The sequence below is a fragment of the Larimichthys crocea genome, chromosome I (assembly GCF_000972845.2).
Source record: "Larimichthys crocea isolate SSNF chromosome I, L_crocea_2.0, whole genome shotgun sequence".
Lineage (NCBI taxonomy): Eukaryota > Metazoa > Chordata > Actinopteri > Sciaenidae > Larimichthys > Larimichthys crocea.
This window is the reverse complement of record NC_040011.1, coordinates 6,626,214-6,646,291: the sequence shown is the minus strand read 5'-3', so window position 1 is coordinate 6,646,291 and position 20,078 is coordinate 6,626,214. Positions and strand designations below refer to the sequence as shown.

Below are 20,078 nucleotides of genomic sequence, written 5' to 3'. Positions count from 1 at the left end.
GACTCATAATCTTATTATGGCACCACTTGGAACTAAAAAGCACCATTGGGATGGAGGCTAATAAAGCAGCTAACACTGTGTCTATAACTAAAAGAGTACCACTGTACATCCCCTTTGACCAGCACAGTGTTCACAGTGTGCGCTTCACAGTGGTCAACTACAGTCTGAACTCTGAAACCCTATGCATATTTCAGTAATATACAGTATGTCAATCAGAAATTGTGTGCATGGGTGTGGAGAGAAAATGGGAAAATGGTAAATCAACTGACTGCTTGTTGATTTTCTGTTGTTCCTGTAGCATTCGTGTACGCAGTTTCTGCTGTAGCTCCTGAGCACGCTTGACGAGAGAGTTGATAAGCCTATGGGAATGAACCTCAAACATGCCAAGACGCACCGCCTAAAGCCCAGAGTATTGGTCAGTAACACAGTTACATTACATCATTTAAGAAATTCCTTTTAAATAAGCATAGACCGATGGCGTCAGAGTGTGAGATATTCACATTGTTGAGGTTGTCCACATTTGTTCTGTCTAATTTAAATAAACATATCATACTTTTGTAGATCTCATTCCACCTTGCTGACTAAGTACCTTGCATGATGTGTACTGGATCTGGTCAGCAAGCTGCTGGTAGTGTATCATCTCCATCACAATTTCCTGGGAGGAGTGCTGCTCACTGAGGAACTGCTCTATATATTCCTCTGCCTGTCTTGATACCAATGCGGCATATTTATCGTACTCGTGGATGTACTCCTTGGGCCTGACACACTCTGCCCAGAACACCCTGCGCACCTCCTCCTGCTGGGCCTGAAGGAATTCTGGCAGGATGGTTGGCTTCAGGAAGTTTCCATACTGAGAGTCTGGCTGGGAAGACATGGAGTGTTTAAAACTAAATGAAATAACCTTAAAACCTTGATGAAAGTAGGATGCACACACACACAGTTTTCCACTTACCCACTCAGGGTACAGTTGGGTTTCCACACGAGGTATCATGCTAATAGAACTGAGCATTAAATCATAAACATTAAGGATGATCTCCTCATAAAATTTAAGCTCAGTTTCAAACTTGATCTCCTTGTCTTCCAGGACTAGATGCAGCACAAAGCCTGGGTGCTCGTGGGCTCGCACTGAACGCTACTCAAGACAGAAAAAGAGTGCAACTTTAAGTGTCCACCTGTTTATCTAGGACAAGATCAAACATTTATTACATTTTTAATTAAGTTGACTTCCACCCAGTCTGTTTCATGCTCTCCTACCGGGTCTTGGGAAATTAGGTGTGTATAGTCCATCATTGAATCCATTGCAAGATTCTGCAACTGGAAGGTCATCAGTGTAGCCATACAGTTGAAGAAAGATGTAAGCTTAGGCATGTTGCTGGAGGGAGGCACCAGCCTGCGCCTGCATCCCTGGTCGTAAATCAGTTGAACTTCATAAAGCCAACTGGCGTGGAGAACAGCAACATGAGATGTACGGTTATAATCAGAGTATGTTAATGTGAATTAAAATCTATGAAAGCTTTAATGCTACAAATGGAGGACTGGGTTGAATGAGGGTTATGCAATGATTATGGAGAAAATTACCATAATTCATTTACATGACTAATGTTGCTGATCAATGCTAATAACTCCTCTGTCACCTTAGAGGCTGCTGAGTTTCTGTGGAATACTGCCACTCCTGAACTATGCACTATGCGCTGTGCATTTGATTTCATTTCTCTAAAATGCAAGTAAACCATTCAAAGGTCAAAACTCCAATTCAGACTTTTATGCTGATGCATTGATGTATTTGTTGAAATGGTATACAGTACTGAAAAGATTAATATTTGCATTTAAGGCATGTCTCTTTTTGTACATGACATTTATTTATCCAAAGTGACTCATAACAAGGTCACTCAACCAGGACTCTTACTTAGCATGAGCAGTGTGGCACTTTACTTCACTGAATCAGTTTGTATTTACAAGCACTCAAGTATAAGATTTACAAAAAGACTAGACTACAAAAGACTATATTTTTCTCTCTATTTTCTCTTCAAAGATTATATATTTTTTGTACTCCTGAGCTCTGTCTAATGCCAATTCAATATTTGAAATCTGTACATCAAATCCACAGAGACAAGCAGGTTTTCATTCTGATTATGTTGTAACTGAGCACAAGTATCGTGGTGTTAGCTGATAACATGAACTCACTGTCTGAGGAGGGTTTCTCTGGCATCACTAACATGTCTGTTGATGATCTGCTGAAACACAGTGAGCTCCATGGACTCCTCTCTTTCGTGGAACTCCTCTACATCGATCAGGCAGAGATTTCTGCAAGCAGGTGACGGGTCAGAAAAGGGTAAGATTAGGTATCTTGGTCCGCGCCAGAAACCAAACCCAACTTTAGCGCCAATCAGTCAAATTGTCTCTTCAAGAAGTCTTCAAGAAAGGATGCAGGATTCATCAAAGTTGGCTGTAGATGAGCTTTATTATCTTCACAGACAAACAAAGCCTGAGTCTCCCATGGATAGAATGATCTGTCTGTCACCAAACATCTCCTTTTATACCCTCAAATCTTATACATCCATAGCATAAGTCCAGCTCATTTTGCATCTTCCACCATCTATGACATAATGGTGAAAATCTATGCCAGGTACATCCATCAAACTTTGGGGACTTCCCCCCTTAATGGTGTCTAGATTCTTCAGGCTATATCACCACGTCATTTGCCCACACCTGTGCTATAATGTTTGCCTCACACACCATTCAACCTGAGCCACTCTTGCACCGTCAGGCCTTGAGCCTGTCTTCCGGCATGAATCACAGGCTGCAGGCTCGCTCTCTGCTTGGCCAAGCTTCTCTTTTTTTCCTGGCCTTCTCTAAGGATGACACCATTAGAGTCCAGCTTGCTTTGCTATATTCAAAATCCACTACTCCCATTTTTTTTAACCCCATTAAATCATAAATGTCTCTTACTGCACTTTTTTTTAAAAACATTCAGGATTATATATGAATATTAAGATAATAATCAAGCTTAAAAGCACAAAGATCAAACCATCAATCTTAGCCGCAGGCCTTGATTAGGTTTCTTCATAGATGCATCCATTTTTATACTACACAGGTCATACAGGAGGGTACGATGATAGGCGGATCTGCCACAGCAATCGTATTTTCAGGGGCGAGTGACATGGTATAATATAGTAAACCCACACAGAAAAGAAAAGCACAGAAACATCATAGATAATAAAATGATAAATGTTAATGATAAAATGTTTTAAAATGTTTTAAAGTTTATTATAGTAAAAAATAAAATGTGAAAATTAATTAACTGCAATTTTGAAAAAGGCTAATTTGACCAAAGTTTATCGAAGTGACTCAATACCTACATTTTTATTTCATTATAAACGGTAAAAATAAATGAACCCAAAGTGTAGTTTTAACAAAAATCTAAACTGTGTCATTGCACACTTACCTGTAATAGTCATGCCAAAGGTACCGCACCTTCAGCATAGTGGGGTTGATAGAATGTAGCTTCACTCCCATCCTCTTACGTGCACGGACAAAGTCTTCGTTCCATGGTTTTGGCACTACCTCCAGTCTGACAGTCAAAGATAACATAAGGGCTGTGAGGAACACACTTTTGTTTTTCTCTGGCAAAGTATACGATTCGTAAATTTAAAGGATTCCAGTCACTGCTTGTTAAAGCTTAGGTTTACCTTGTACGGGAAGGTAAAGGTAAACAAGGAATCTCTATAATGTGCTTTTGTCATGAGTGCCATGCCAAATAGATGCACTGTATATTTCTCTGCTGACTTACTCAAGTCTGTGAGGGGGTAGGTCCTTCACTTCATCCTTGTCATTTACCCTTGAATCTGTGAACATGTACTCCACTACAATCACAAACAAAATATATTAAAACAAACAACATTATATCACCACATTTATATGGATTTTAATTTTAATTTTTGAGAAGCATTGTGATTACTACTTTTTCCATAAAGAAATATTTTCTATCCTGATTATGGTGGGTGGATTTTAAAGGTTAATGCATACATGTAGTTTATATATTTGCATCTTTGAAAGATAATGACTTTATGTATAATAACAGATAATAGATAATATGTACCAAATGCTTTCTGGACGCTAAACAAGTAATCCTCCTTAATCTCATCAACCAGCATCTTCATGGTTGTCCTCAGGCTCTTCAGGTTGGGGGGGACTCTTGCCAGAATTTTCTCCAGGTAAGCGTCCTCCATAGGAGCCACGTCATGCAGCTCCATCCCTTTCTCCATGAGGTGGTCAAGATCCTGATATAGGATAGAGTATTATAAACAATTTTAGTAGCAGTAAGGACAATTTTATGTAAACATAGATTGAAGAATTGTATATTTTTACATGCAGGACCTTATTAAGAGTAAGCTTCAGTTTTTGTGTAAATATTCCCTTTTTACTGACCAATGCTTAATTTCCATGCTGTGTACCTGAGCTAAAACTACACCACATTAAAATACAAAATAAAAAAAACAACATGCATGGTTTTATTGGCTGATGCAGGGTAAAATTTTAAATATATCAAAGATATTTTTAGGTAAAGAGTACACCCAGCAACCGCAAGCACCGAGTCTGACAAGACAAAACAAAGCAGGCTACCATATCAAATGTCTTCGAAAGATTACCTAGAAGAATGATGGGAACAATGTCTTCATTACTGGTACATACACAACAAAAGAGAGCCTGTGATAATATATGGTATCAAATGTGTAATGCATTTCACCTTTTCGAGTTTAGCCTTTCCAAACTTTAGCTTTGTCTGGGTACTGCCATGATGCTTGGAGCTCCCAGGGATGAGCTCTCCATAGCTTTTACTTGTTCCTCTGGCTGCTCCTTGAGTCACCTCATTTCCTACAGCAAACACATGGCAAACAGTTGAAACGGGATTGCTATAGCACTGACAGCAGTATATAAGAATATTTGAGCATAACTGATGTTTGAGTTGGCATAAATCCACTGAACCCACTTTTTACAGCTGCTTCACTTCCTGGAGGTCTCTGTACGACTGAGGGAAACAGCGAAAATGAAGGTTTTGATATCATCCATGGCTCTTTTCTGTGGACCTGTACAGCGGAGTTAATTGGAGTTTATTGTCAGACTTTGCGTTCCCTCCAGCCACATCCAGGACTGCTCAGGTTGGAGCCTTCTATACGTTGGGCAAGATGCAGGGTACACCAGAGGGCAGGGGCTTTCCAAGTCTGAGACTTGAGACTGAGTCTTGGAAAAAGGTGCCCCCTTAACCCCTTACTTTACTTACTTAATTTCAACAAATGCCTGGATGCCTAGGCCTTTAATAGTTTCTAACTCTGGAAGGCCCACCTCCCCTCTTCCTGAAAACCAGTGCCCTAGGGCTTATACATACAGACAGGTAACTCATATATCTCTACTAGTGATATGTAATAAGACAACTTGTCTCACACCAGTCACTGATGCAGGCAATATTTTCAAATATCAAAGACATCTCTGGGTAAAGAAGAAACGAGTACACTTAGAAGGCAACTGCAAGCACTGAGACTGACAAAACAAAACAAAACAAAGCAGGCTACAATATCAAATGCCTTCGAAAGATTACCTAATAGAATGATGTGAACAATGTATTCATTACTGGTACATAGACAACAAAAGACCTGCCTGTGATATAATATATGGTATCAAAAGTGTAATGCATTTCACCTTTTCGGGTTCACCCTTTACTCTGAAATTGGGAGAGCCGCATGATAGAGCATTGTTGTCCTCCTCCTCCTGCAGCTGGCTAAAAAGTGTGGAAAAATGGATGAACAATTGCCACTGAATTGGTTTTTTTACTAACCTGAGCAGCGTATAATGTAGCAACGGCTAAGGTTTTGCCTTGGTACTTTATCATAATCATTATCAGATCAGATCATATCATTAAGAAAATGAGTTCTCACGGCATGCTCATCTTGTGCTTCCAAACATTCTTGAGGTTTGTCTGGGTACTGTCGTGATGCTTGGAGGTCCCAGGGATGAGCTCTCCATAGCCGGCTGCTCCTTGAGTCACCTCATTTCCTACAGCAAACACATGGCAAACAGTTGAAACAGGATTGCTATAGCACTGACAGCAGTATGTAAGAATATTTGAGCATAACTGATGTTTGAGTTGGCATAAATCCACTGAACCCACTTTCCACAGCTGCTTCACTTCCTGGAGGTCTCTGTACGACTGAGGGAAACAGTTTTGGGAAAGGTTTTGATTCCATCCAGGGCTCTTTTCTGTGGACCTGTACAGCGGAGTTAACCATTAGTTTGGTGCTGTTTGCGCAAATAAGTTCAAATATATATATACAGAACACAAAATCACAATTTAAAACTAATACGGGCAAGGTACTAACACTTTACACTTATTTCAGTGTCAAGTGTCAACATATAACTGAACGCTAAATAATAACTGGAAAGATTAGTTTGGTGTCGTGGCCAGTTAAGTGGCAGGTAACAGTCAGTGATAGACATTTTTCCAAACTCTGTAACGATATTGCACTTACTGTTTTATAAACTCACCTGCGGTATCAGTAGACTGTCATGTATATTCGTTTTCTTTTTGCCTGCATTCACGTCGGTACGTTACTTGTGCAAATTTACGCGAACGCTTGCTCTTTCACGAAACTTTTGTGCCGTCGCTAGGGGCGTTGCTAAGGAAGCAACGGTGAACTCTCGTGAACTCCTTGTTGAGGAGTTGTGGATATTTCTATCGGTGTATAAATTAATTCATGATATAAATATAACGCTTTCTATAATAAACAGTAGTACAACGGAAGAAAGATATATGTCCAGATTAATTTCTGTCGATGTTCTATCACACAGTGTAACGCTAACGGCGATTCAATAGGTTCTGTCGTGACTTGAGTACAGGTGTTTCGGTTTAACGAGCGACCCTGTTATCTGGTGACCAAATACAGGTTGCCGTAGCTACACCTGTTGTAAACCGGAAAAGAATACATAGCTGTCAAGCAATACAGCAAAAATGAATCATGTATGATTTTTTTAAACATTTATCGTCAATGAAAATGAAGTTACTGCCGTAACTACGACAACCACAGACGCCAGTTAACAGGGTCACTCGTTATGCCTAAACACCTTTTTCATACTGAGCCAAACTAACTTCAAAAAGAGGTAAATTTTGCTGTTAATATTTTGCCTACTTCGCCTCGTGTGTTTTATCTTTAAGTGTCCACTGTGGTAGTTCTGCTTTAGTGTTGTGTTGAATACCTTGAGTCACCACATCGGAAGTTCAGCGGCCCTAGCAACAACAATGTTTAGGTGTGCAGTCCTGTCCTGTGATGATGGAATAGTCCATTCATCTGTAGTGTGCGGGGGGGGGGTTACCTCGTGGTTATCCCCGCCCCCAACTTTTCATTAAAAAAAATAGCCTGACCTGTTTTTTATATTTTTGAAGACAGTGCTGAATACTGGGTGATAAAAATATCTACATGCAGGACCTCATTAAGAGTAAGCTTCAGGTTGTATGTTAACTTCATACTACATCAAATCCATTTTAAAAAGCTCTGTCCTAAGGCCTTTATTAGTTTCTGCCTCTTGAAGGCCCAGACAGGTAACTCATATACCTGTAGTGGTACTAGTGGTATGTAATGAGACAATCAATCACACTAGCAATTAGATTTATTGAAAAGAAAATCCAACATTTATTTGCTTGAAGAGTTTGCTTTAGAGTGTCAACACCAGAAATATACATTTTCAGCAACTTAATAAGTTAAATAGACGAGATAAACAGTTCACCACTAATCAAGACCAAATTCTTTACTTATATTTTTAGCTACCATATGCCTATGGCACCAATATAAGCATACAAAAATGTACTTCCTCAGTAACTATAACCAAGGCAACCTTGAGTAAAGAACTGTATCCTGTGCATTGTGCAGTTTTTTTTTTTTGTAATGAACCCACCAAAACTGTTACTGTGAAATATTTGGCTTCTCCACATATGAATTTATGGTTGTCAGTGTGTATTGAACCATGTAACCATTCCTTTGGCTTTTCCTTTATCTCCCTTATATTACTTAAAAAACAACTATTTACATTAAAATACAAAATGATAGCTTTGGCTTAGATCAACTCAAAAACCAAACCTCTTACAAATATATCCAAATAAAAATATCCATATATATATTTATGACATACAAAAACCAACGTGTCCAGTATCTGAGAAGGGTTTAGTGCTGCTTTTGAAAAACCCTAAACTGGTCCGCAATGATAAGGAAGACAAAAGAATATGTAACACTCCAAGTGTTTATCAGGCCAGCTTTTGGCCTTGCAGTGGCTGAGGAGCTGCAAACACAAGTTTCTACACCTTTGCGTGCTAGCTGAATTTCTTCAGCCCTGGTAATGTCAGCTCAAACCTTAAGAGCAAAGAAAAATGACATATTAGTATTTACATATTTACATTTGTTTCCACACTACCATATTACTATCTACCAGAAAGGGTATTTGCTCTCTAACCAGACTTCAAACTGTATAGTCATCAGTTCAATTCAGCATACTTATTAATAGAACAGAAAGTTCTGATATAATACACAAAACTCAACTTTGGGTTTCCATCCAGAACAAAACACAGAGACTTATCTGCAAATCATGGAAAAGTAGAAAACTGGGTCCCATACCACTGTGTGATGCCTTTGGCTATATCCAACTGTGAAAAATCAATCATCACCTGTGGACAGGAGCAGAACTTCAAACATGCAGTCAATTAATCAGACCGAGTTACAAACTGCAAAAGTGTGGCAACCACAGCAGTCAAGACATTGGTTTTAAAATACATTTATGAAATAAAAACATTCTCAACATTGAACCATGAATGAAATCAAGTAGGAAATGTACAGGCTCTATATTTGTCTCACCAATGATGCTGTCTAACAGCACAGAGCATTTCAACTGCCATTAGCCTTTGAAATCTTGTACCAGGAATGACACACACAAGTAAAATTACTTACCATGCCAATGTCCTTTCTCTCCCGTGTGTAGAACATCTTGTTATTTTTCACTGAAACATCCAACTTCCTGTTTTTTACTTCTTCGAGTGATACGTCAAATTCAAACCTGTGATGGAAAAAAAAAGTTGCGGACACAGTCTCAACTCTGTGCTTGTGACTCTGTGTAATGACTTAATTTTGGTAATCAGAAGAGCGAGTGACGAAAATATCAATTCCCCTACAAACGTGTGATATAGGATGAATCCTGAAAGCTTACTTCTCATTGAAGACAGGATTGATTGTCCTCTTCTTGACATGTGTCTTCTTACGGTGTCTCCAGGTCTGGTCAGGAAGCAAATACAGGCGGACATAAGAGTCTGTGCCATTCTCAGCGCAGCGGAATAAGTTCCTGGAGGCAACAGGTACAAACACAGAGTTATCATAGCAGGCTTTGCATTTTCTTTTTCACAGTTCTTTGTAACAACTTCGCCAAAGGAATTTGAAATGAAAATCAATAAATAATCAACAAAAAAAAGCCCCAGTGGTTCTATTGTACAGAGCTACTTTTTAATAGAAAGTGAGATAGAAGTGTGAGAAAGTTGAACACACATACAGAGCACACATAGATAAGTAGGTTGCAAAGACATGGGTATGCAGTAAGAACTATTGCTTCTAATACCTTATTCCACATATATACATGTATGTAAAAACATGGAAAAGGGTTCTATGTGTTAGAGTTAAGTTCATGTGCAGTATTTAAGCAAAGAACGTGTTTAAGTAGTTTTTTATGTTATCACACACAAACTGAAATGTGACTTTCGGTTTTTTGAGATCTAAAATGTGTTGAGAGTTAATTTAAGCTAATGGATATATTCCTGGTCAATATTAGTGCTGACTGGAAACACCAGTGAGACTGGATTTTTCTGATGTACCTGCAGGCATCAACCAGGACGATGAGCTTGTTCCTCAGTGTGGCATAGCGTACAGTCAGGTGGATCTCCCCAAATGAACCCTGATGATTCCTGATGACCCTATAATGATAACAAAACATTCCTTAACTTTTAACAGTGTATTTCATGACTCTTGTAGAGAGGTTAGAAGTCGGCACATTAAAGATGTGAAAAAGACATGTGGACAGAACAAAACTATAGACTCACTCTGGATACGAGGCTCCGTCTGTCAGGTCAAAACGCGACGACGCGATGGAGTTTTCCGACAGCAGGCTGTGGGAGTCAAACCGACGCATGTTTTTGGCAGAAGATGGACCCCAGGTTTCAGAAGCCAGGAAGGAGCCACGGCGGTGAGTTGAATAGCCTTCATTAAAGCCATTCTGGAAATCAGCCGGCTGGGGCGCATAAGTGGCTTGGGCAGCAGGGGTGGTGTTGGAGGAAAGCGCTGGAGAGGAGGATGTAGCGACGGGAGAAGTGGATTCAGGTGCGGTACCTCCTTCTGTGGTCTGTGGTCCCTGTTTGGCTTGTGGAGGTGGATTGAGGACAATCTTAGGTGGTGGCTTTTCCAGAGTAAGAATCTATCATAGGAAAGAGGCTAATATTAGTGACACAAGTTCTCGTCAGCTCAGTGGTGGTTAAATACTCTAACTAATTATTCCCTTTCTTTACCTGTTTACCTGTGGAACATTCCAAACAGGTTTTTAACTATTCCACAACCTTCAGTCTCAACAACTTTGCCCCTGTGCCCAGCTTTTTTCAAAGTTGATCAGTTTGAACATTAAATATCTCTGTGCTGTATTCACTTGAACAAAGGTCGAAAAAGGATTTGTAAACCACTGACTTCTGTTTTTCTTTACATTTCACACAGTGTCCCAGTGTATTTGGAATTGAGCTTAAACTAAACATCTGTGTATGCTTGTCGACGTTGTGTACTCACCCTGAGAGTGGCTTTCAGCTTGATTTGGCTGTTTGCTCCGGAGCGCTCCAGCAAGAAGCGCTGGTCTAGAGTCATGTTGGAGGCACTGAGAAGGCGACTCAGGGGCAAGTTGAGCATGCCGAGCTGAGTCTTCTTCTCTTGCTGTTTGACCTGGACCACAAGAGCACAAAATGAAACTACTCAAGCAGTGAACAGGAAAGGTTTTATACCTCCTAAGCATATTTGACTGACTGAAACAGGTCTATCCAACAATTACAACATTGGTGTTTCCTCTATTTTATGTTCTTTTGTGAGAAAACAACAGAGAAATCAAGTTAACTTTCTTTTGTTGGAGTAATACATAATTATTACTTATTTATTTATTACAGGAAAAAAGGTTTGTCTCTGTTCAGAGAAACCTTCCATATATTGCGTATAACACATTAAATAACACACCTGAAGACTGAGCTGCTGTGTTTTTATATCATGCACAAAGAAGGTGAAGCCCTCCTCCCACACCGGGTCTTTAGATGCATACGCAACCTGTGGAAACAGAAGCCAGTGGTAGGTAGTAATTACAAATGAATAGCTTCACTGCACAACACTAAAACAAATACTATGTTGTGTGTGTTTATATTTTGTGACAGCAACATCTTTACACCACAACCATGTCAATTTGAAATGAGGTTTTCCAGTTTGACAGTTATTAGTCTGCTCTCTTGTTCAGGGCTAGAATACACCAAAACAACTATAAAACATTATTACTAGATATGACTTGACTCGTTTTATAAATTAAAGAGTTGTACCTTGCTTTTCTGAACTTCTTTATCAATGGTTAACTCCACATAAGAATTCGGGCAGGCAGATCTCCTTGTGAGCTGAAAACAAAGCAAATCAGTGAGGCAAATTGACTAAATGTTTTCATGTGCTGTGTGCCAATAATACTGAAAATACTGAGGATTTACTTTTATTAACAATATATTTGGAACTACTTGACACATGATATCTCAACTGCTTTCAGTTTGTTCCCCATATGACACACTTCTATGATTATATAAATTATAATCATTAGCAACAAGCAAACGTTATGGGAGTATATCCACAAGCAGTCTGTTGCCTAGTTTGGGTAGGTTATGCATTCCACTCGCTAATACACTGCAGATGCAACACACCATCTGGGACATATAAAACAGATGTTTATGCTGGCAAGAAAACGAGAGAAGTGAACTTTTATTATAATTGCCTCAGAATGTGAATGCTACTGGTAGTAGCCACAGCAAGCATGCTCGCTTGAGCATGTCTGCCCCTCATTTTAACAGCATTCCAAAGGGGGAAGGAAAATGCAGAGGTTAGAGACACATCATGACCAGTGTTTGCCTCTTGGAACGGTTTGTGATTTTTGGAATTTTTCTTAACTCTGCTTGCTGTGACACATTGTATCTCAGAACAATGACACAACAACATGAGAAAAATCAGTCTAGTCTCTCTCTCTCTTTACTTTTCTTTGTGTATTTTCACACAATCACCAGCAGAGGGCTGACAGAAGTATTCCTGTGTTGTTTAACAGGCCCAAATGTGGTGCTTTAATTATTACAATTTGATTATAAGTGCTTTAATTACCAGATCAAAACACAGGTTTGAGTAGGTCAGACATTTGTCACTGAAACTGAAAAGTTATCTGTGACCTAAATGGCATTGATTGGTCACGATCTTAAAATCCTCAGAAACGTCAGCCTATATTTAGTTCACAAAGAGGGAAAGTGTCTTCGTCATAAAAAAGAAATGGATCCTAAACAAGCATCAGGTTAAGGAAGAAATTTAGCAACATAAAACACCAGCTGGTAATAACACACCCATATAAAATGAAAGGCATGCACCAGACAAACAGGAAATACCAGCTTTGCATAGAGACCAGTACGCCTGAAGCCCTAACAGAAGTCATATGATTCAATCTGGGCTTTTGTTAGACATCAAGATACAAAAGAAATATAAGGCAGGAAAGTAGAAGAGACGCTACATTACTGCCTGAAAAGACATTTTCTATCACATAATTTCTTCTTTTCAAACAAACTAAAACAACTCAAATGTGGAACAACTATAGCTCCCAAAACGGTCTTACCCGAGCTTCCTTCGAGTGCTTCCCATGTTTCTGTTGTTCGATCTCACTGTGGTCTTTCTGGAGACGACAGAGAGAATACACATACATCAGCACAGTTGTATATTCATGTCGTATCAGCTGCTTTCAACAACAACAGGCCCTGTTAGAAGCCACTCACTGGTAGGTTCGATGCATTGTCCAGATAAACTGCAAGCATAGCACAAGCAAGGCCGTCTGCCTGCTGGAAGAGATTGACAGCAGAGAGCGATACATGATTTAAACAACTGACCTGTAACTCAAGTTGTTGGTTTTTTACATAATGAATAGGTTAGGATATGATCATAAACTATAGCCAGAAGACTGACAAGTAGAGATGTGCCTGATGATACTGACTATAATAAAATCTTAAGCAAGAATGAGATTACCTCTGTCGGCAGGTTGGGGTCAGACATAAGAGAAAACCACTGGAGCTTGAAGTGAACTTCTCCACTCTGGACCCCTTCGAGAGGAAACCACTAAAACAGCGAAGTGAATTCATTTATCAACACGATAATATGTAAAAAAAAAAAAAAATGAAAGTAAACATGATGATGTTAATTAAAAGCTCACCTGATCCATTTCTTTCTCCCGCTTCACTTCTCCCAAATCAAGGTTATACCTGAGGTGATTGTAAGAAATGAGAAACTGTGAGTGAAGAATCTCTCCATCACACGAGAATACAAAACATGTATCATTCATTGTCATACCCATATTCATTCAACAATTATTTAAACATCTCTTGTGAGAATGAAGCTTTTGTATATACATATACATTAAGACTGGTAAAATGAGAGTTTGACATTAAAACTCATTACTTTGTGTTTTGTTCTGTGGTGCCAACAGTGTTTCTTACTTTCCAATGAAGTCATCTTTATCTGTGTCCTCATCAAATAGCTCAACCTCCAACTCTTGCCCGGGGGCTTCATGGACAACAAACTGAAGAAATGGTAGACAATATTAAATGTTTTTCCAGATGAGAAAGTCAATATCAATATGATTCTAAAGACATTGTGAGAAATTCTGCTTGGCAGATTACACATAGATAAGCACCTCTGAAGTACTGCAAATAACTGAAGCAAACACTGTCACATGGTGGAGACAACCTCAGCTGTCAAACAGTGAGTAGCTCTTTCATGTAACCTGTGACAGAAACTATTTGTCTTTTGCTTTCCTTTTCACAATCAAGACATTTTATCAGTTGACACTGGATCCCAGAATACATGCCGGATTACATCATGGATCGGGTTTAACTAGTGTTTATCCATGGGGGTTTAAATAAAATAGAGCGTTATTATATTATTGAACGCAAAGCATGAAAAGTTGAAAAAAAAATGTAACTAGTTAACTTTAAAACTAATATGACTGTAGTTTTAACATCACAACTGTAGCATGTCACCGGGCTACTCTACCTCATACACTTCATTCCACTTGGGGTGCAAATTCTCTTTGATGGTCTTGCTCTTGAAATGTCGGTTGCCGACTCGGATCGTTGCGTAGGGGTCTGATTTGCCTTTCACTAATCCCATCATGTATGTGTCCTTAGCTACCAAGTCTCTGGCCTCCAGTAAGTGGACCCTCACCACACCCTGTGGAGTAAACAAGAGAGCAAGATTCAAACTACACACATGAAAGAAAAAGATCAGATCTTCTAAACTATGCAATGGTACTGTATTAAACAATTAAAATATAAGTGACTTCAGGCATTGAGATGAAGATTAATGTTTACATTGGAAAGTACATCTTACATACACGAGGTAGTGGGAACCTCATCTGGTCCACTTTGACCTGATCTATGAGGGGCACACACATGCGGTTGGGCAACACCATGAGAGAGGCGATGATGTCCATGATGGTCTCTTCAGACAACGAACTGGAAAGGAACACATGACATGAGAGAGCTTTACAACCAGACAGCTAAACAGAAAAATGTTAGGGTGACTATTAGACTCTCTTTAGACCAATAACACAGGATTGATTGTCAGAAAACTGACCTGAAGGCAGGACTGTCCAAAAGGTTAGTCATGCCAGTCCAGTTGATCTGTAGGGTCTGGAAAAAAATATTTTAGTTTTGAGTTTTACACTTTTTTAGCCGCCACAGCTCAACTGATAACAGTAATTGTAATGAAAATATCCGTATGAACTCACAGGGCGGCGAATGAAAAAGAAGGTGATTCCTCCCACCAGTGGTGCATCACCAATAAGCGGCTCTAAAATGACCCTTATCATCCCCTTGAGCTGGAAGATTCAAGACAGTTTTTACAAGATCAGTAAACACATAGGATGTTGTTGATGATGATGATGCAAAGAATATTGAAAAATGAGTTGCCCACTGAAAGTCCTTTGACACCAGCTGTGATTGGCTCCTTCACAACAGCGTCAATGTCCACATCGCCGTCATAACTGCAAAGTAAGGAGTGCTGGTAAGAATGATTGACACTCACCACAGCAGGCATTTGTTCAGAGGCATAAAAACACTTTTCACACGATACAAACAGCTCTGAAGTGAAAAATGTGTCAGACCAACCTTATATTCAAGTCCAGGACCACCTCCCTCTGGTCAACTTCATGTGTGTACGCCTTCATTCCAGTAATCCTGAGAGGCTGGAAATGAGAGAAACATTTTAAGAGGAACCTTTAATGAGACACCGCAATCTTGGTTTATCAGACACAGCTGCGATGACATAATTTATGCATACAGTAAATCACAGGGGTGTGCCTTGCTTTATAAACTAGTAAATGGTTTGGTTATTGCCTTTAAAAGGTCCCCTATTGTAGAAAGGGAGATTTCCATTTTTCTAAATCAGGTCTAGGTGCGATATAAATACTGTACCAAAACACTCAAATCATGGAGAAACACACATAACCCGTATTTAGAAACTGTCCCTTTAAATGAGCTGTAAGGAATGTAATGTTGTGATGGTACAACCATACAGTCACGTGCTCTGCCCCGCCTCCAGCATGGCCCACCTAGACCCAGTGTCCAGGTAGACAACAATCCTGTGGTTGGCCTGGCCATGTGTCACTCAGAAAACAGCCAATCAGGCTCATTAATATTAATGAGACAGAAGCAACACAAAACAAAGATCTTGCAAGAGCTACAAAGAGATGCATGAGAGAGGAGATGTATGTAGGTATACTGAGATGGGTTTTTTTATACTTAAAACCACAAATATATATAAATAAATATACTTAAAATACAGATTATATGAATATATGTTCGGATGGCTATCAACACTTTAAATAAAACACTGGGAAAGTGTCAAATATGGGACCTTTAAAGGTAATCGAGGACAAATTGATATAAACCGAATACAAATGCAAACTTACTTTGTGTCCAAAGTGGATTTTGGTAAAAGTGAACGTTCGGAGCGCAGAGTTGGATTGTCTGACGACCGCCTGGATGTTGTCTTTAAGGAGTTTCTCCATGTACATCCCAAAGAACGGCCAGGCCTGTTCCAACACCTGATCATACAAAGCAAAACAGAGCGTGTTAAAACACCTTGATTCCACGCCTTAATCAAACAGCAAATATAATTTCACTTGGAAAAAAAAAACAGTATGTATGACAGTCTGGCCCAGGTCCCAGCATAGTTACAGTGAGTTTAACACCCCAACTGCCATGATCCACATGGTCTGCATTTTCAAGTAGATGAAATACATTCAAATACAGGCAATGTGATCTCTACCATGACAGGATGCGGCCTGCTGAGCCTTAAGTTAGTTAAAAATAATCAACCTGATTTAGCAGGTTGGGATGATGAAGATCATCTCAAAAATCCATAAAACCAGGATTAATTTATGAAGAACTTTATTTTTATACTGTACCTTGTTAACCCAATGAACTTTCTCAACATCTGGAAATTGGACCTTTAAAAAAAACAGGATAATGAAGTTAGAAGTGAGTCTTCAGATGTTTGTTTAACTCAAACAACATAGAAAGCATGCATGGTGGCGGCGATGGAAGATCGTGTGAGTAATTATTCCATCATGCAAATTTTAAAATTAACATAAAATCAGTCCAATAAACTGGATTGAACTCTGCAATTATCTAAATGTATAGAAATTTGACAGCATTCCTTAATAAATATGGACACGGACAATCACTGTTGTTGTTTCGGGGCTTACCCAGGTTTCTTTGCGGCATCAACTGTGGACTGTAACAGAGGGTTGGAAACATGTTCTGATACAGAGCATCTGATGGACCCAGCCCTTATCCAAACACACTACAGTGAGTTCTGCTAAAGACGCTAAAGTACATCTTTCAACTGTTTTACCTTGTGTAAAAATCATAAATCTGCATATCTTAACACCAGCTCCTCCCACCATTAAAATAAAATCTGATAATTACATTTATTGTGCATTTATTACATTCTTGAGATCAGAACAGCATTCCCCTCCCTTCTTAAGTTCTCATGAGTCATGGTTTGAGTGGGTGTGGTGTAACCAAATGTGGATGGACGAAACCTTTTGCAAAATAACAGCAAGTCTGTCCGCCTTAACTCACCTCTATGAGTATGGGAGGTGCAGCCAAAGTCTGGCGTGTCATGCAAATAAACTGAGTGTGTAACATAGAGTCATAGAGTTTCAGGATGTTTCACGCAGCTTGGCTCCAAACACATCAGTGATTGCCAAGAAAAAGTTCAACATTGGACCTTTCTTCAATGACTTCAAAGAGTGTTACTAGGTTGAATCTCTTTGCTGTCTGCTTGTTGAAGTGCCCTTTAGCAAGGCACCTCACACCATATGTCACAGTAAAGGTGCTGAATCACATATGAGCACAATACCAGTGGCAGAAAGTAACTTAATACATTTATCCAAATACTGAGGTACTTTAATTAAATAGGCCCCTTTCCAATGTACACTATGCTATTTTCTAAACTAATATTGTACATTTAACTTCACTGCATTTATTTTACAGCTTTTGTTACTAGTTACTTTGCAGATTTGATTATTAATAGAAATTATAAATCAACTTATAAATTATTATGTTTTATTATTATAGGCCAAAGGTAGGAGTATTAAAAAGTAGTTCAAAGTAGAATAATATTATTATTCTACTTCTGCTACATCTTTCAACTGTTTTACCTCGTGTAAAAATCATAAATCTGCATATCTTAACATGGACTTATTTTATTTTGAAACTTTTACTTAAGATTTTGGATGCATTACTTTAACTTGTAAGTATTTCCAAGTAAAACAACTGAGTACTTCTTCCACCTCTGCACAACACATACCCACGATGCCATTTGTAAGGCACTCTGCAGCTCCTTGTTGACAACTTGTGTTTCATTATCCACAAGTTCGATGGCGGTTCCGATCCGGACGTCTTTCCGCTGACGGTTCTTTTTATACCAAGTGACCATCACCATGCACAGCAGCACCCAGCTGATACTGAGACCCATGTATCCCGTCATATACACGGGATAGAAGACAAACACGGCTCTGCCAAAGTAAATCAGAAACTCCATCAGTATGCGATTGACAGCGGAGGAGTCCAGCTTCTCCGTGCTGCCGAGTTCCCCGAGCCCCGCTCCCTGCGCCGGGCCGCTCGGATACATCTGTCCGGCGGATGCCATTGGGGTCCGACACGCGCCGGGACTCTGGATCCTGGCGTCCAAAAGAGGTGTTTACGCTCTGAACAGCCTCTTTGTTGTCGTTGCTGTAGCTTATCTCCGTGTCAAACAAAACAGGCAAGTCTGTGTACTGCATTCAACATGGTGCAGTAATCAAGTGAGTAGTCCCCAGAAAAACTCTTCCGTGTTTGAAACTTCCAAGACAGGTAGGCACACCTGCGCACATCATGGGTGGGGAATGAGCTCATGCCACAATGAAAAAATTCCACCCTAAAAATGAATACCAAAAGAAACCATATGTTTTTTGTTTGTTTGTTTGTTTGTTTGTTTATTTGCAGTGACTTTCTACGGAAGCCCTAAAGGGTCATACACCCATACATTTTATTCCACCCGTTTTCCCGTGATTTTAGTTTAGATAGTTTATAAGTATAAGTAATACATATTTACAAAGAAGAAGAAAAAAGAAAATAACGATAATGAGATAATTTTCCTCTGTTTTCCGTGATAACAAGATAATTAATTTGAGATCTCGAGAAAACAAAACGATAGTGTATTAAATCATTGCAGGAAACATCATTTAGTGAAGCAATGTCAGAGGAGCAGGAGACACCTTTAGTGTATTTTGTATTTGTTCTTGTTTTGTCTCAAAACTCAAAACATTTCAAACAATTACTGAGTGGAATAAAATGTATGTATGTATGACCCTTTAGGGCTTCCGTAACTTTCATATCTTCATGTTTACATTAAATTTCTTTTAGTCTCTTCTAGTATTTTCTTTTTTGTTGCAATTATTTTTGACTTTTGAACATCATCACATATGGCTGATAGAACAACAGTGGTGTATTTCTGTCATCTGAAAGGCCTAAAATCTCAACCGTGATCTTAACTTGGCAACAGGAGAAAATAGTCCGGTCTGCAGTGAGACCTGCAGGTGGAGCCACAGAGTCCAGCAGAGGTCATTTGAATAAATCTGTGATTTCCTGGTCCAGCCTGTACTGTGTCACTATGACATAACAATATGTGTGTTCAGGCAATGAAGAGGCTTGAAAGAATGTATAATCTTAATAGATGCGACACACTTAAGATGTTATATATAACCTACTTACTGAAATTTAAGACTTATGACTTATTTAAGACTAATGATAATATAATATTTTTTTTAGTTTTTAGTGTAATGAGCCTCAAGGAAAGTGTTAAAATGAAAATTATGGCTTATTCAGGATCTTCATTTTAGACCAAACTAATATGCTAATAGATATGTTTTTTTGTTGTTGTTGTTGTTGTTGTTGTTTGTTTGTTTGTTTTTTATGGTTAAAAATATCAGAACTTTTATTGTATAGATTTATAATAATTAACTATGAGAGTTGTGTGACTGTGATTGAGGGAAACTGTATTTGTAGAAACAGTTTAACAGTCACTGTTTAACATTATACAGAAGTTAATTCTCAACCAGTTATTTAATTAAAGAGTTGTTCAATGAGCGCTGATATAGAGTATACAGTACTAGCACTGGGGCTTCCAACTACAAACGTTACA

The 20,078-nt window shown here is 39.0% G+C and overlaps 2 protein-coding genes across 3 annotated transcripts in view; both read right to left on the bottom strand.

Annotated features, from left to right (window-relative positions):
• dnah7 (dynein, axonemal, heavy chain 7) overlaps positions 1–7,313 on the bottom strand; it is a 68,247-nt gene extending 60,934 nt beyond the window's left edge. The window contains exons 1-14 of one of the 2 annotated variants that reach the window (XM_019263404.2): positions 7,249–7,313; positions 6,167–6,263; positions 5,934–6,051; positions 5,698–5,776; positions 4,991–5,087; positions 4,748–4,875; positions 4,100–4,280; positions 3,791–3,863; positions 3,446–3,571; positions 2,185–2,304; positions 1,255–1,438; positions 953–1,132; positions 590–862; positions 270–397 (exon numbers count right to left, since the gene is read on the bottom strand). In XM_019263404.2, coding sequence (XP_019118949.2) covers positions 270–397; positions 590–862; positions 953–1,132; positions 1,255–1,438; positions 2,185–2,304; positions 3,446–3,571; positions 3,791–3,863; positions 4,100–4,280; positions 4,748–4,875; positions 4,991–5,087; positions 5,698–5,776; positions 5,934–6,051; positions 6,167–6,242 — 1,763 coding nt within the window. In that variant the 5' untranslated portion in view covers positions 6,243–6,263; positions 7,249–7,313. Of the gene's footprint in view, positions 1–269; positions 398–589; positions 863–952; positions 1,133–1,254; positions 1,439–2,184; positions 2,305–3,445; positions 3,572–3,790; positions 3,864–4,099; positions 4,281–4,747; positions 4,876–4,990; positions 5,088–5,697; positions 5,777–5,933; positions 6,052–6,166; positions 6,264–6,540; positions 6,878–7,248 lie in introns of those variants that run through there. The other variant, XM_019263398.2, reaches the window with a different exon arrangement.
• A 606-nt stretch (positions 7,314–7,919) lies between these two features.
• On the bottom strand, positions 7,920–18,789 carry esyt3 (extended synaptotagmin-like protein 3). Its single transcript, XM_019263390.2, has 23 exons — positions 18,204–18,789; positions 16,795–16,836; positions 16,297–16,431; positions 15,494–15,570; positions 15,300–15,369; positions 15,115–15,204; positions 14,961–15,016; positions 14,719–14,839; positions 14,379–14,555; positions 13,823–13,905; positions 13,540–13,588; positions 13,356–13,445; positions 13,109–13,171; positions 12,952–13,008; positions 11,639–11,710; positions 11,289–11,375; positions 10,854–11,003; positions 10,124–10,494; positions 9,899–9,997; positions 9,244–9,375; positions 8,988–9,093; positions 8,658–8,707; positions 7,920–8,396 (listed from the first exon to the last, which is right to left on the bottom strand). The coding sequence occupies exons 1-23, from the start codon at positions 18,543–18,545 to the stop codon at positions 8,357–8,359; spliced, it is 2,559 nt and encodes an 852-aa protein (XP_019118935.2). The 5' UTR covers positions 18,546–18,789; the 3' UTR covers positions 7,920–8,356.
• Between the last annotated feature and the right edge of the window lie 1,289 nt (positions 18,790–20,078).

Excerpts from the sequence above, each read along its gene's own strand:
- esyt3 (XM_019263390.2), bottom strand. The coding sequence starts at position 18,545 with ATGGCATCCGCCGGACAGATGTATCCGAGCGGCCCGGCGCAGGGAGCG. Across the intron at positions 10,495-10,853 it reads AGCTGAAAGCCACTCTCAGG|ATTCTTACTCTGGAAAAGCC; the intron begins GTGAGTACACAA and ends TTCCTATGATAG. Across the intron at positions 9,998-10,123 it reads GACGGAGCCTCGTATCCAGA|GGTCATCAGGAATCATCAGG; the intron begins GTGAGTCTATAG and ends TTATCATTATAG.